The sequence below is a fragment of the Neoarius graeffei genome, chromosome 3 (genome assembly GCF_027579695.1).
Source record: "Neoarius graeffei isolate fNeoGra1 chromosome 3, fNeoGra1.pri, whole genome shotgun sequence".
In the NCBI taxonomy this organism is placed as follows: domain Eukaryota; kingdom Metazoa; phylum Chordata; class Actinopteri; order Siluriformes; family Ariidae; genus Neoarius; species Neoarius graeffei.
The window spans coordinates 97,622,631-97,639,541 of NC_083571.1; the positions used below are offsets into that span (position 1 = coordinate 97,622,631).

General features: G+C 43.8%; 1 protein-coding gene across 4 annotated transcripts in view; it reads right to left on the reverse strand.

Annotated features, from left to right (window-relative positions):
- The window catches only part of mark3b (MAP/microtubule affinity-regulating kinase 3b), a 195,627-nt gene extending 180,073 nt beyond the window's left edge, over positions 1-15,554 (reverse strand). For all 4 annotated transcript variants that reach the window (XM_060917734.1, XM_060917733.1, XM_060917737.1 and 1 more), the window contains exon 1: positions 14,948-15,554. In XM_060917734.1, the coding sequence (XP_060773717.1) occupies positions 14,948-14,998 (51 nt within the window). In that variant the 5' untranslated portion in view covers positions 14,999-15,554. The remainder of the gene's footprint in view (positions 1-14,947) is intronic.
- Positions 15,555-16,911: the final 1,357 nt, after the last annotated feature.

Sequence of the window (16,911 nt, forward strand, 5' to 3'; positions counted from 1 at the left end):
ATGCTCTTATCTGAATTGAGACGAGCTGCTCCGTACCTCTCCGAGCTTTGCGCGACCTCCCAGTCAGTCAGACGCAGTCAGACGCGCTGTCACTCCTGTTAGCAATGTAGCTAGGCTCAGTATGGCCAATGGTATTTTTTGGGGCTGTAGTTAGATGCGACCAAACTCTTCCACGTTTTTCCTGTTTACATAGGTTTATATGACCAGTGATATGAAACAAGTTCAGTTACACAAATTGAAACGTAGCGATTTTCTATGCTATGGAAAGTCCGCACTATAATGACAGGCGTACTAACACCTTCTGCGCGCTTCGGCAGCGCACTGATACGGAGCTCAGATATCAATGCGCTGCCGAAGCGTGCAGAAGGTGTTAGTACGCCTGTCATTATAGTGCGGACTTTCCATAGCATAGAAAATCGCTACGTTTCAATTTGTGTAACTGAACTTGTTTCATGTCACTGGTCATATAAACCTATGTAAACAGGAAAAACGTGGAAGAGTTTGGTCACATCTAACTACAGCCCCAAAAAATACCATTGGCCATACTGAGCCTAGCTACATTGCTAACAGGAGTGACAGCGCGTCTGACTGACTGGGAGGTCGCGCAAAGCTCGGAGAGGTACGGAGCAGCTCGTCTCAATTCAGATAAGAGCATATTTCATTATGGAAGTACGGTGGACTGTTCCTTTAAGCTGGTAAATAATATATTTATTTTTTTCTTTACCAAATTCTAACAGACAACGAGAGCGCCCAAAAGGGAAAACCGAGCCGAGCCGCCATTTTGAATCCTCATTCACGGCTGTAATGCAAATCGCTTCCTCCAAGTGCACTTCCATGGCAGGAGAGGAAAAAAAAAAACAAACTACATTTTGCCACCTATGTCGTCCCCTATTTATACAAAATTGAGTCATTCAGGATTCAGCCAGGTTTTTAGCTTTCTCCTGAAACATTTTCTTTTATTTCTTCTTCCTCAGGATAGTAAAACTCGCTTTCGCTATCGATGCTGTAAAATTAATGCTATTCTCCTGAGAAATGCTGGCAAAAATTTAAGATTTTTGATAAAAATCTTAAAAAAAGTTGACCAAAAAAAAAAAAGCTACCATGTTTGCTGTTGTGAATGAGCGAGTCGCCAGAGGTCCGTAACCAGGGTCCATATCGTAGGATATGAACGCGCTCGTCAGCCAATCAGAGCGCAGGATTTGATGGAAACCGCACCGCGAAAAAAATAAATGCATGTATTTATTATTTTGAAAGCTCACCAGCCGACTGATCTGGCACCTTTTAACTGTGCGACAGTAATGACGTAAACAACAGCGTGACGGAGTGGTGTCAGAAAGTGTTGGGTTTTTTTTTAACATTTTACCAATGAGCTCACTATATAGTGAGTAGTGAAGGAGTGAGTGATTTCGGACACAGGGTGTGATGCACCAATCCATCTAGGACAGACTTGCCCAAATTAGCACGTAAATCATTTAGGCAGACAGCCGAGGAGGATCTTATGAAGGCTGACACAACCATATGGTTACGGTAAAAAGGAGATGACAAGCTGGAGTTTAAAATAACTATAAAAGATGAGGTAAGGCATATGAAGAAAATGCTTGTAAAAAGGATGACGGACAAGATACTGCATTTGTCCCTGTGAGCAACGTTCGGCGCTGAATTCGTGAATCATGTCATGACTGGAAGAGGAAATTCTGAACGAACACACACACACACACACACACACATGTAAAAGGCAGAATAAATCCTCTTTTGCTTATAATTCAGACATTTCCGGATAACTGCAGTTCATATGGCTGGCTGGATCGTCTTAACACCACCATCATCCTCAGGATGAATTTTTTTTCTTCCAGATCATTTTATTCCTCTTATGCTGCAGCATTTACCCACAATCTTCACTTTTTTTTTTTTAAAAGAACTGAATTCATACTTCTCACTGGTTTATAGTTACAGTTCATGTTTAATAAATGTTCCATAAGTCAGCTCCTTTTATTACTTGCATCGTAGCAACTATAAACAGACATTCCTTTACTTTCTACTGAACTTACTGAAACAAAAGAAAAAAAAGCCCAGTTTTTCCCCTCCAGTGCACATCCTCTGCCCTTCCTGTGATGCAAAAGCACCGACACTGGAGACTCCTTCCATAAAAGCTTCAGAAGTAACACAAAGTTGTGCATTTTTGCATAAAACACCACATTATATTCTACCCACATTTCACTGGACATGAGCAATCGTGCGCTCTGATTGGCTACTCTACTACTAGGCTATCAGCTCATATACCGTGAGTAGAGAAAAACAAAATCGCGGCGTGTGTTGCTGAACCAACCGAGGACGAAATAAAAACTCCACTCAAAAACAAAACCACAAAAAAAAAAAACAAAATACAGAAAAAAAGGCTGTCATGGTAAGAACATATTTTTCAAGAATCATCATCATAGCATTTTTTACAAATTGCTCATCATTTCACTGGTTTGTTTACATTCGAAGCAGAAATTCGGCCATTCTTAAATAAAAAAAATCCGTTTCCTGTCCACTAGGTGAGCAAAAAAAATTCAGTCGGGAGGGAGGGATTTATTTTATTATTTTTTTAATATTATATATATATATATATATATATATATATATATATATATATATATATATATATATATATATATATGGATAAGAATTCGCAATGCTGTGTTTGCTTTTTCTTTCAGTACTTTTTTATTACAAAAGCAGACACAATAAAATGACAGTTTAATCAACTGAAACTTGTACAAAAACTAAGTTAGCATTTTAAATGCCGACTGCAACATTTGCAAAACTTTTACAAAAGGTACTTAAAATGTCCGACACTCACTATGTTTACATGCACATAGAGAGAATCAAATTTCTGCCGTTGCTCGACTGAAATCGAAGTTCAAAATGTCATGTATACACCTTAATTCGGCTGAAATTGAACCGAACTTGATTTCTCGGAATCGAGCTACACGACCTAGTTTATGCGATTTCTGCCGAGCTACTTTGTGCATGTATACCCTATCGAGCTAGTTGTCGAGCTACTTCTGGAAGTGACGAGTGACGAGACCACAAGCGGGAAACACAACAGCCTCGGTCGGCATGACAACAGTAGTAGCGAGCAGCAGAAGAGGTCAGGAGGAACAAACGAAGAAGAAAAAATGGCGATGTAGAGCTCTCTGAAGTGTGGGTGGAGCACAGAGGACGGCAGGACAAAGCTTCTGGTACTAATAGGCTTTTTATTGTCAGACTTTTCAGTTTAACAGCCTACTTTTATTCTTGAGAGAAAAACACACGAGCGCACGCACGTGCTGTGTTCTAGTCCCGGGATGAGCTGTCCCCTCTGCTCTCCCTCTGCCTCCTTAAATAGGGCGCGGTTACTGGGAAGACACACAAACACAGGTTAATTACCGTCAGGTGAAGTGATTCTGCCACTCACCTTCCCTGGCTCCGCCCTCCTGTCACAGACCGGCGCTTGACCACGCCCCCACTGCCACAGGCAAGCAGAAACGTGCACTTCTGGAGCAATGAGGAGACAGAGTTCATGCTCATTCAGCTTGAGCTGAATATATTAAAATTCATGGACGGGAGAAAAACGCGCAATGGAGAACACGGAACTGATAACTTTGTTTACACTCTTGAATAGCTCTTCTTCATGACGACAACAGGAAGTGTACCAACACGATGGGGCGTGTTGCGCCACCTGTGGCTCAGGTGCACAATGCACCTCACACAATAGCCCGATTTCAGTGTGGGCATGTAGGATTGGATTTCTCTGGCACCCTGCTGGGACCTTCAGCTCGATTACCGACAGCAGCTCGATTTGGATGTGCATGTAAACGTAGTCACGGACTTTTTGTAGTTCTAAATCGAGCGTTAGGCCTAGTTCGGATGAAATTACACTATTAAAATGATCACTGAATGATTTGTTTTTCTGAATCTTTACTATTTTGTTGTTCACTAGAATACCATTTTGCGATTTCACACTTAAGCAAAATTTACAACTCCGGATCTGCTTCCTTCATGGTGGCTGCCGTTTTTTTGTGCCGCACGGCGCATGCGCAGAGCTGATTCAATTCAGAGTGCGCGCGCACTCGGCGAAGGCAGTAGTGTGTCGGGGTCGTCGGAGGGAACAGAAGCAGAGATGACGCTTATTTTGTCTCCGGTAAACCAGTCTTCTCTCGTTCAATTACGTGCTGGCATCAAAAGACACCATTGGTTGTAAATGAACCCAAACTGAGTGGTTGGAGTGTATTTTCATACACAAATGGAGAAATGTTCGCTGAGTGTTTGTGTAGCCGCCACTGCAGACCGCTGTCGTTAATTCATAGCATGCTCAGTTGCATGAATGTGTCATGCACCGAAAATAAGAGATTTACATAATGCAATACGCAAGAAAAGAAGATTTACTGCCATTTTACTTTGTATTTGAGTAAAGTGAATAAATAAATGGTCTGCGGAAAATACATTTAACCCTGGGAACTGCGTGCACAGGAGTTTATTTTGTGTTTACTCCCCCTCGGCTACTTATTTGTCATGGCTGGCTAGTATGAGCCTTAGTGGAAAGCCCCGGGAATGTGTAAATGTCAAGTTCGATTTTAGATTTACGAACCCGAAAAAAAAAATGTTAAAAAACTTCAACCGCACAAACGGCACTCACCCAGCCGGTGGACCGGAAACAGAACATTTTTTAATAATGGCCTTATTTTGTCGGACATTTTTGTATTAAAAAAAAAAAAAAAGTTTTTAATTCATTGAATTTGCAAAAAAAAAAAAGTTCCGTTTCTCAAAATCCAGTGAATGTGGATCGAATAAAACAGTTCTTTCACGCAATCTCGTCGTACATGGCTTATAGACAACTCGCCGCTTTACGCCTTGTCGGCTATCGGCTCATGCCCGACTCGATTTCGCATAATAACTTGATCTCTTCATCGTTAAGTTTAAATTATGTGGCACAGTCAAGTCACTGAATTAGCGGTTACTATAAAAACAGCAGCGTGTTAGAACAAGCACTGTAGGAGGAACGTGTTCACAAATACTTGCATTTTAGTTGCCAGTATTTTCCAGCCTTGAAATTCCCATAATCCACTTTTGAGGCAGGAAAATACTGGCAGCGTTTATTAGGATGATGAACCAACCCTGACACACATCTAAAAAGCCATGAAATGTCCACGGATTACACCAAAACCCGAGTCTGGGCATGTTTTGCTCAGTAAGCAAGAGAACAAGGTCAACAGGAATGATTCGTTTCCGCAGTGTGAGGACATTTTTTGTGAATCCCAGTCCTCGAGCTCAACTCGAACCGGGAGACGTTTGTCAAATCAAGCCGTGTCCGAATATTACTCTCGACGTCACTATTGAGGGTAGCGCAAGTTTGATATTCAGAGAACGTTCTACAGTATATTCGCATGTACTATAAAATATTCCACCTGAAAACAGACTACAAATTTAATCACTCAGTCCAAATGTTTACGTACATCTGCAACGAGTCTCTAATCTAATGCTCCACTGGCTACTATTTCTGTGGAGCCCTCATTTCAAGTTGGCACAATTAGAGGAATTAAAAAAAAAAAAATTGCACAGAGCCATGTAGGACAACAGAAAACTCCGAATAAAACCTTCTCCAGCCTTTTCGGATGACATACAATCAATCGGTTCAATACAGTCACACTTTCTAGCCTGGTCAGAACTAATAAAACCAAAGGAACCATTTCATTTCAGCCCAAAACGTACCAGTCGATTAGACTAATAATCTCTGGACTGAGTTAATGTAATTCTCATTACACTGAAACTGCAAACACTAAATCTTGCAACCGTCTACTGGTTCATGCCTAGCGCTAGATAAAAGCGCTAGACGTTTGTCCTTGATTCCCTTCAGAGCGAAAGAAAATGCCAGAAAAACTTACTATGGTAATGCGGTGTCTCTTGACCGAATGCGAGCCTTTCATGTTAGCATTGATGATGTGAATGGCGTCCAGACAGGCGAGCGCTTCTTTTTTGGGGACGGTGGCTGCTCATTGATCCACAGACACGGACTGATGCTCATGTCTGCACCCTATCCTTAGATTATAGTGAGAGAGGGGAGGGCTGAGTCGCTCCTCTTTTTCATACAGCCAACAGCTGGCTGTTAACACTTACACACTCCGTCAGCCTTGAGAGGAACAATCACACTGCTTAGACCTGCACATATTCTCATCACAGACAGTAAACCTCACGCCATATATCAGTAAAGGTCTGTCGGAGTTCGTTTGCCACCCTCGCTGTTCCCCCCCAAGTTCGTGTCTCAAGTCGACATCAAAATTACTTGAGCACTTTTATAAGCATTGATTTGTCTGTTACAAATATTTAGTGCCATTTTCAGACTCCGGGACATAAATGATAACTCCATTCTTACACTCATTTTCAGATCACAAAAGGACTTCTGGATTAGTCCTGAGGACAGTTGAGGGTTATACCTGTTAAAACTGTTAATATTATAGTCAGGCTGTCTGTTGTTGCCCAAATGAGGATGGGTTCCCTTTTGAGTCTGGTTCCTCCCTCATGTCGTCTGAGGGAGTTTTTCCGTGCCACCGTCGCCACAGGCTCGCTCATTGGGGATAGATTAGGGATAAAATTAGCTCATGTTTTAAGTCGTTCAAATTCTGTAAAGCTGCTTTGCGACAATGTTTATTGTTAAAAGCGCTGTACAAATAAACTTGATTTGATTTGATTAGTCTGGCTAACGCGACTTCAAAGCTCTGCGAGCATTGGTCCAGCATAGATATTAAGCCCAACCGTTTCCCAAAGCGCGTGGTTGACCCGCCTCCCTGAAATGCCTCAGTTTGCTACTGGTCGAAGCCAGAAAAGGCTGTGACGAAGCTTAAACCAATCACATCACTCTTTCCTCTGACGTATGTGACGCGACGGAAACTGCTTGAGTAACAGGCTGCTCTTTGCTCCGTTTTCAATGAGAACTTCCCGTTGAATGCTTTCAATACAGCATCTACCGCTGTGTCAAAGGCTTGCCGCTGCTCCATGTTCGTAATGTTTCTAGTGAATGAAGCGCTTCCGGCATAGATTCTGTAAACAATCTATGGCTTCCGGTCGCAGTTCTACTACGTCACTGCCTACAATGACTAATGACTACAAGCTTCGAAATGTAACTCCTCTTTACCTTCCAGTCTGTACTCTTACCGCTGGATATGCATGTATATCCTCCAACATGGCGGTCAATGGCGCAAACACGTGGTTGCAAATGAAGAACTGCATCCCTGAGCACAAACTTTGAGAGAATAAGAACTACGTACACTACGAAGCTGGAAGCACACAATTACCTACAATGTCTTTGTATGCTGTAACATTCAGATTTCCCTTCAACTGGAACTAAAAGGCCCAAACCTGTTCGAGCAATGACAACGTCCCTGTACACAAACTGAGGTCCATGAAGACACGGCGTGCCAAGATTGGTGTAGAACAGGGGTGGGCGATTATTTTTTCCATGGGGCCACATGAGAAACAGAAAATTTTGTGGAGGGCCGGACCAAAAGGCTGAACTAAATTCTGTATAATATTAATTGTATTTCTTTATATAAAGCGGTAAATAACATTGTTTTTACAAGCTGCTAAGACTGCTAAGAGTATGGAAAAAACGAGGTTGCCTTACAAAAAATGTCATTTATTCAATCAAATTTCCCAAAACAATGGTTAACAAAATGTGAACGTTTGTACCATTTTTCTTTCAGTCACATTCACCCCAAAACACATCACAATATTGTCTTTCTCCTCCAAATATCAAGCAAGATACATCATATTATAATAATGATGCCCACATTTGTAGTTTAATCACCTCATTTGGTGTTTTTCGCCGGAGATCGGCTCCGGCGCCTGCTGGTGACGTCACACTATGTGATTGGCTGGACCGTTTGAAGGATGACGTCCAAGTTTGTGGTTGGTCTGGACAAATTACGGAAGTAGTTATCACGGGATTAGGTTTCGTGGGATTTCATGTCATGTTCATGTCGCGCGTTGCGTTTTTGTTGAACACAACTTCAAAATAAAAGCAATGCACATTCAGTCCATGCATGGGGTAAAATTAGAAAATACGTTTATTTTGTAATTTCTAATTAACCTTACGTGGGCCGGTCAGAATGAACCAAAGGGCTGGATGCGGCCCGCAAAATGCCCAGGTCTGGTGTAGAAGAACTCCAGTGGCCTGCACAGAGCCCTGACCTCAACCTCACTGTACACCTTTAGCATGAAGTGAAATGCTGAGGCCCAGGTCTCCTCGCTGGCTATCAGTGTCTGACCTGGTGTCTCCTATAACCCGGTACGGAAAGTATGAACCGGAACGGGACGGTACATTACACTAACGTTACGTTTTCTAAATATTCAGGGGTTTCATACTCGGCATCTTGTACTCCCACACATCAGTGTCATGGATTCTTTGATTATCCAATATTATTTTTTTCACGGTCTGGTTTCCATCAAATCCTGCGCTCTGATTGGCTAACAAGTGGGCCCGTATCCTATGGTACGGACCCCAGTTACGGACCACTGGTGACACGCTCGTTCACAACAAGCATAATAGCAATTTTTGTCAACATTTATTTTTGCATTTCTCAGGAGAACAGCATTAATTTTACAGCATGGATGGCGATAACAACAGTGTTCACAGCAAAAGTGAGTTTTACTACCCTGAGGAAGAAGAAATAAAAGAAAACATTTCAGGAGAAAGATAAAACCTGTACCTGTTGCTAACGCCGAGCAAAAACATGGCTGAATCCTGAATAGGGGTGTTCACACGACAACTTTTACTCCGGTGTAGCACCGGGGCTGCCCCGGTAGAGCGTTCACACGGTACAAAGTTATACCGGTGTAGCCCCTGAAAGCTGCTTAAACCGGTGCAAATCTAACCCTGCTCGGGAGGTGGTTTAAGAAATTTACTCCGGAGTAAATGCTAGTTTGCGGGGCAGCACCGATATAAAATGGGACGTCTGAACGCTACAGGGGTAGACTCGCTACACGTGAGGAGAGTTGATTACATACGGGCATTGCATAATTTGCATCCTGGTATTTTGCGCTTCCAAAATGGCGAATATCAACAACAACAGAACTGCGTGTCTTCCAGTGTTGCCAGATTGGGTAGTTTTAAGTGCATTTTGGCAGATTTGGACATATTTTGGGATGGAAAACATCAGCAATATCTGGCAACACTGGTGTCTTCATCCACGTTGTTTTCCCGGCGCTTGGTGATGCCATGACAACTGGGAAAAGGAAGTACATTTTCACGCATGCGCATATTTAATTTCCGCATTATTATTATCATCGCAAATGATAGTAATAATGATAGGAAATGATAGTAATAAAGGGAAATGATATCAAAACTTTATTACTATCAAAGGAAATGATAGTAATAAAGTTTTTGCTACTATTGCACGGTCGCAGAAACTGCCGTGTGACCGCAAGTGGGGCTGCACCGGTGCTAACACGCTTCTCTCTAGTAAGCAGGGTTGTGACGTGTGAACGCTGCGCAGAATTTACACTGGTGTAAGATATATCGCAACAAAATACATCGGTGCAGCATCGATGCAAATATGTGCCGTGTGAACACCCTATATGACTCAATTTTGTATAAATAGGGGACTACATCTCATCTCTATCCGCTTTATCCTGTTCTACAGGGTCGCAGGCAAGCTGGAGCCTATCCCAGCTGACTACGGGCGAAAGGCGGGGTACACCCTGGACAAGTCGCCAGGTCATCACAGGGCTGACACATAGACACAGACAACCATTCATACACTCATTCACACCTACAGTCAATTTAGAGTCACCAGTTAACATAACCTGCATGTCTTTGGACTGTGGGGGAAACCGGAGCACCCGGAGGAAACCCACGCGGACACGGGGAGAACATGCAAACTCCGCACAGAAAGGCCCTCGCCGGCCACGGGGCTCGAACCCGGACCTTCTTGCTGTTAGCACTGTCGCCTCACCACTACACCACCGTGCCACCCCGGGGACTACATAAGTGGCAAAATGTAGTTTTTTTCCTGCCATGGAAGTGCACTTGTATACTGTGGAGGTAGCAATTTGCATTACAGCCATGAATGAGGATTCAAAATGGCGGCTCGGCTCGGTTTTCCCTTTTGGGCGTTCTTGTTTTCTGTTAGAATTTGGTAAAGAAAAAATAAAACACATTATTTACCAGCTTAAGATTGGTCCATATGGTGAAATACCGTGACCTCAGCCTTGAATACTAACCTCAGCCCAGAGGGCCTTGCTCAGTACTTTCAAGACCTCGGTCACGGTATTTCACCATACAGACCTCCCAGCTGGTAAATAACATTTATTATATCCCATCACATTGTATTAACATTATATTCTTTATATTTTCAATCGAAATTGATCTAAAAGCCCAGAACTCCAGTTATGGAATATACAGTGGTGCTTGAAAGTTTGTGAACCCTTTAGAATTTTCTATATTTCTGCATAAATATGACCGAAAACATCATCAGATTTTCACACAAGTCCTAAAAGTAGATAAAGAGAACCCAGTTAAACAAATGAGACAAAAAATATATTATACTTGCTCATTTATTTGAGGAAAATGATCCAATATTACATATCTGTGAGTGGCAAAAGTATGTGAACCTTTGCTTTCAGTATCTGGTGTGACCCCCTTGTGCAGCAATAACTGCAACTAAACGTTTCCGGTAAAGGCCTCTGCATGCTCTTGCGACAAGGCTTTCGCAGATAGCTTTTCGCAGACAGTTGTAATTTATCGTTGAGCGGGGAGTAATAGGCATGCGCGATGTTATTCACCGCCACAACGCAAGGGGGCGCGAAGTCGCTAGGAGTAGTTGGTGGGTGTGGTTAGTGGAGTGTTTATCCTCCGGTTACTTATAATGACTAGAACTTTTTTTTTTTATAATGACTAGAACTGGAGTCGTATAGATGTACGTACTTCCTCGATCAACCGCTCTTCGTGCTGCTCCATCTTCGCTCGTGTTTTTAAAAATGCCGGTCGTGAAAACAAACCAAACCGGGAAAGTAGGGAAGCGGAAGTGCATGTACAGCGGATGTATAGTGGACCAATCAGAGCCCTCTTGTTGCTGAATGGACCAATCTCTAAAATCTAGCGGAAAACCTTCACTCTTCTGAGAAGGTTATCAAGCATAATGAAAAAGGGGGACTAAATCCGAAATGGATGTTCATAAACCCGCATCTAGATGTGGTGTCCACAAACTTTTGACCATATCATGATTTATTTATTTTTAACCCTGCTATTTGCAAATCAATCAACATGAACTTTATTTTAGAGAGCATGGTGGTACAGCAGACAGACACCTCACAGCTCCAGGGTCCCCAGTTCAATCCTGAGCTCGAGTTTTGGAGTTTCTTAAAAAAGGGATTTTGTATGTTCTCCCTGTTTCTGCGTGGGTTTCCTCCACAGTCCAAAGGCATGCGGTTAGGTTAACATGGGGCGGCCTTTGGCCGAGGTGCCCTTGAGCGAGGCACCTACCCCCCCCCAACTGCTCCCCGAGTGCTGTTAGCATGGCTGCTCACTGCTCTGGGTATGTGCGTGCGCACTCATTGCTTACATGCGTGTTCACTGCTTCAGATGAATTAAACGCAGAGAGGAAGAAGAGTACATGTGATGAATAAAGTTGTTCTTCTTCTGAGCATGACCTCCCATGCCCCTTTTCCACCAAAGCAGTCCCAGGGCTGGTTCGGGGCCAGTGCTTAGTTTGGAACCAGGTTTTCTGTTTCCACTGACAAAGAACTGGCTCTGGGGCCAGAAAAAAACGGTTCCAGGCTAGCACCAACTCTCTGCTGGGCCAGAGGAAAGAACTGCTTACGTCAGCGGGGGGCGGAGTTGTTAAGACCAACAACAAGACTGCGAAGGAGCAGCTGTACAAACGCGAAGTCATCCATTATTATTATTATTGCTGCTTCTTCCATGTTGTTTTCGCTTCGATATTCACGCCAAGGTTTAAGCAAGCGTAGCGACGTAACTGACGTACACAACGACGTAACTGACGTGGCTTCCCTTAGCACCACAAGCTATGGAAAAGCAAACTGGTTCTCAGCTGGCTCACAAGTTGAACGAGTTGTGAACCCGAACCAGCCCTGGAACTGATTTGGTGGAAAAGGGGTACCAGTGACACTGTTGGTTTCCTCTGCATGCAGATTGACAGAAGCTATGCTAAAATTCCCCTAGGTGCGAACGAGCGTGTGATCCTCTGTAATGGACAGGTGTACCATTCAGGGTGCATTCCAGCCTTGCACCCAGGATCTCCAGGATCTCCTCCATGACCCTGACCAGGAAAAGACTGTTGCTGAAGATGTGTGCATCATGACGTAACCATACTTGGTCAAATTCTACAAGCTTGTGAAGTTGAATTTATATCTATGCAACATAATCTGATCACAATTTTACTAACAATCTAAAAGGACTAAATAAAAATACTGTTTAATAATAAAAAAATAAATAAATTAAAAAAAAACTCAACATATAGCTACATGTGCCATATTACCGGTGACGTTCTTACAGAAGTACTTCTCTTCTGTAGTCTGTGACGAGGGAGTTTTTAATATATATTATCCATCCATTATCCGTAACCGCTTATCTTGTGCAGGGTCGCAGGCAAACTGGAGCCTATCCCAGCTGACTATGGGCGAGAGCCGGGGTACACCCTGGACAAGTCCCCAGATCATCACAGGACTAACACAGAGACAAACTCACATTTGCACCTACAGTCAATTTAGAGCCACCAATAGATGATGTGATCAAAACGTGCTACATCATGAGCGTCCGCCATGACGGCGGTTATGCAAAGCAACTAGGATAGCAGCCGCTGAAAGCGTGTCTGTAAACAATGCTGAATTTTCTTAGTATTACCATGACTTGAACGCTCGAGTGAAGATTCGATACAAAGAGAAGATAGATACGTGTGGTCTTAACCCATATTTTAAAAAGTCAGACTTTTCTGAAGACGCTTCTAGCGACCATCGAGTACCCAGATATCGCGTTCTATCTGGTTTGGCTGCCGAAAAATCAACTCCGACCTTGGACGAAACATAGCCCATGTTCTGACTGGGTGCCCAGTCTGGATTGTTTCTATCATAGAATTGTGCTGACAGGTATGCTAAACTATGGCCCGCGGGCCGGATCCGGCCCGCCACCCCCCTTTGACTGGCCCTATGAGGCAATCCCCAAAAGTGGTCATGGCCTATTTTTTTAAATTGCTTTTTGGCAAATAACAACATGTCTGCATCTTGTATTTTGTTGATTTTATCAATTAAAATTGATATTTAGTTATAAGATGAACTATTCATATTTTCCGAATTTTCGTCATATGCTCACGATCAAGCAGTGACAGGCAGCGCACGCGCAGAAAACTCTCAGTGTTCAGGACAGCAAAATGGCTAGCGGTCGGCGAAAAGCTGACAGAGAGTGCAGAGTTTTTAAAGAACAGTGGACCACCGATTATTTTTTCGTTCAGTATAAGGACCGTGCAGTTTGTCTTATATGTAAAGAAAGTGTGCCGGTTTTCAAAGAATATAATCTGCGTCGTCACTACGAAACCCGCCACAAAGAGTATGCTAGTTTGCGAGAGCAAACAAGAGAAGACAGGATTCGGAGGATGAAATGCGGACTGGCTGCACAACAGAATGTATTCCTTCTCCAAACCCAGATCAACCAGGCTGCTGTCCGAGCTCGCTATAAGGTAGCTCACCTACTAGCTACCCATGGAAAGCCGTTTACCGATGGGGACTTGGTTAAAGTATGCATGCTTGCTGTGGCCGAGGAGGTGTGTCCCGACAAGAAGGATGCGCTCAACGCGGTGAGTCTCTCCGCACCTACTATGACCAGGCGAACCGAAGATTTGGGGGACAACGTGTATGACCAGCTGAACGAGAAAGCGTCAGAATTCGAGTTTTTTGCTTTGGCCATGGATGAGAGCAATGACGTGCAGGACACAGCACAACTGCTGTGATCTATTGATCATATTATAATTTCACTGTTTTTTTAATGTATTTATTTTCTAGGCCTGTTTATCTGACCTTTATTAAGTGCTGTACACAATTATTATCATCATCATCAACAGGCCTACTTACAATTTATAATTTTCCACTCACCTTTGCCAGTGTCAATCACCTCAACTAGGCAGATGTTTCTTACCTTGACAGCTTTGATGTTATTTTTATTAGAAAATAAATAAATGGAATATCAGTGGCATTTCAAATTAAAACAAAGTGTGAAGACTCGATTACTACTTTTGCAAACCACTAGTAAAGATAAACAAATATGTGCCAGGAATCAAGTGTTGATATAGTAGTGGGGGATATAGTAGTGGGGGATATAGTAGTGGGGGATATAGTAGTGGGGATGGCTGTGCCAGGCTAGTAATCTCTACTACACAATGAGGCCTGCTGGTGGTCATATTTGTCTGGGTCATACAATTCTATGTTGTTATATAGCTGACCCGACCCCGGCCCCCCATCACAGCCAGGAACGACAATGCGGCCCCCAGAGAAAGAAAAAAAAAAAGTTTGGTGACCCCTGCTATACACCTATGGAGATATTGCACCAAAGACCACACATTTGCAGCTAGAATAGTCATTTACCACATTAGCAATGTATAGAGTGCATTTCTGATTAGTTTAAAGTGATCATCATTGAAAAGAACAGTGCTTTTCTTTCAAAAATAAGGACATTTCAGAGTGACCCCAAACTTCTGAACGGGAGTCAGGAGGAGTTTAAAGAACTCATAGTGAATAAAAAGTAACACAGGAACTTCCTGTGCACGCGCCCTGATGTAGCAGCACTAACACATCAACCGGAAGGAAGAAGCAGAAGAGGTTGTTTATTATAAAGTGTGCCAAAGGAAAAAAGTAGTCAATCAATCCTTCCAAACAGTCTAAAATCAATGAAGCTGATGTAGTAAGTGTGTCTTATACGTACATTTTCCGTGTCGCGCTCATTGACTGTGGGTAAAGGGGTCCTCGTTGACATTTTAAAGCGTGTCGAGCTCCAAAGTGCTTCTCCTTTCCGAGTGTGTCTACTGGCAGCTCGTCGGTCTCAAACAGGGCTGGAAAGCAGCTATCCGACAGCTGATGAAGACCATGGAGGAGATCAGATCCGAGGGAGAACTTTCAACGCCAGTCCACATGAATAAAGTCATTTACACACCACACAGCAGCACTGGGGGTCCAACCGGTGGCACACAACACAAACTTCCCCAGCGTCCACCATAACCGCCTTCCAAAGGTGTCCGAAACGCTGTCAAATAAAAAAGTTCTCCTGAAACCAAACCCATACAGTTTAAACAGGCCCAGCGAACTGTACACAGCGGCTAGCCGAGACTTCAGGTTAGAACCGCTTACAAACAAAGGTCTACCGCGGCTTTGAGAAGTTAACCGAGTTCCACCAAAATGCCCAAAGTCCAACTGAACACACCACACAATTCCTGAAAAAAATTACACCCTGGAATCTCCAAGTTTGGCTCCAGTTCCACCCATCCCCAAAACTAAGCCGCCTGTAGCCAGACTGCTGAATCCAAGATGGCCGCGTATTTGTTAAACAGCACTAAGCCGAGCCCAGCGCTGCCGGAGGAAGTGACGAAAGAGGCGGCTTCTAAGCTGATTGGTTCTCCGGCAGCGCGAGGGCTGTTTAGTGTTGCTAGGGTGATTACATGCACAGACATAAATCAACGACGTTTCCTGACAATATATATATATATATATATATATATATATTAAAACTATAACCTGTGCCGAATGGTTAGAGAAGCAGCTTTGGGACCCAAAGGTTGCCAGTTCGAGTCGCCTTGCTTGAGCAAGGGACCTACTGTATCTGCCCACTGCTGTGGGTACACACACACACACAGAGTACTGTCTCATCTCATCTCATCTCATCTCATCTCATTATCTGTAGCCGCTTTATCCTGTTCTACAGGGTCGCAGGCAAGCTGGAGCCTATCCCAGCTGACTACGGGCGAAAGGCGGGGTACACCCTGGACAAGTCGCCAGGTCATCACAGGGCTGACACATAGACACAGACAACCATTCACACTCACATTCACACCTACGGTCAATTTAGAGTCACCAGTTAACCTAACCTGCATGTCTTTGGACTGTGGGGGAAACCGGAGGAAACCCACGCGGACACGGGGACGACATGCAAACTCCGCACAGAAAGGCCCTCGCCGGCCACGGGGCTCGAACCCGGACCTTCTTGCTGTGAGGCGACAGCGCTAACCAATACACCACCTTGCCGCCCAGTTTTTAATTTTATGGCTCCTACAGTATATTATGGTGGTGTAGTGGTTAGCGCTGTTGCCTCACAGCAAGAAGGTTCTGGGTTCGAGTCGAGTGGCCGACGAGGGAGTGGAGTTTGCATGTTCTCCGGGTGCTCCAGTTTCCCAGACAGTCCAAAGACATGCAGGTTAAGTTAATTGGTGGCTCTAAATTGACCGTAGGTGTGAATGGTTATTTGTGTGTCTATGTGTCAGCCTGATGACTTGTCCAGGGTGTACCTTGCCTCTCACCTATAGTCAGCTGGGATAGGCTCCAGCTTGACTGCGGCCCTGTAGGACAGGATAAGAGGCAACAGATAATGGATGGATGGACTCCTATATTAGGGCAGGATGGTGGTGTAGTGGTTAGCACTGTCACCTCACAGCAAGAAGGTTCTGGGTTGGAGTCGAGTGGCCGACGAGGGAGTGGAGTTTGCATGTTCTCCGGGTGCTCCAGTTTCCCCGACAGTCCAAAGACATCCAGGTTAAGTTAATTGGTGGCTCTAAATTGACCGTAGGTGTGAATGTGAGTGTGAATGGTTGTTTGTGTGTCTATGTGTCAGCCCTGCGATAACCTGATGACTTGTCCAGGGTGTACCCCGCCTCTCACTTATAGTCAGCTGGGATAGGC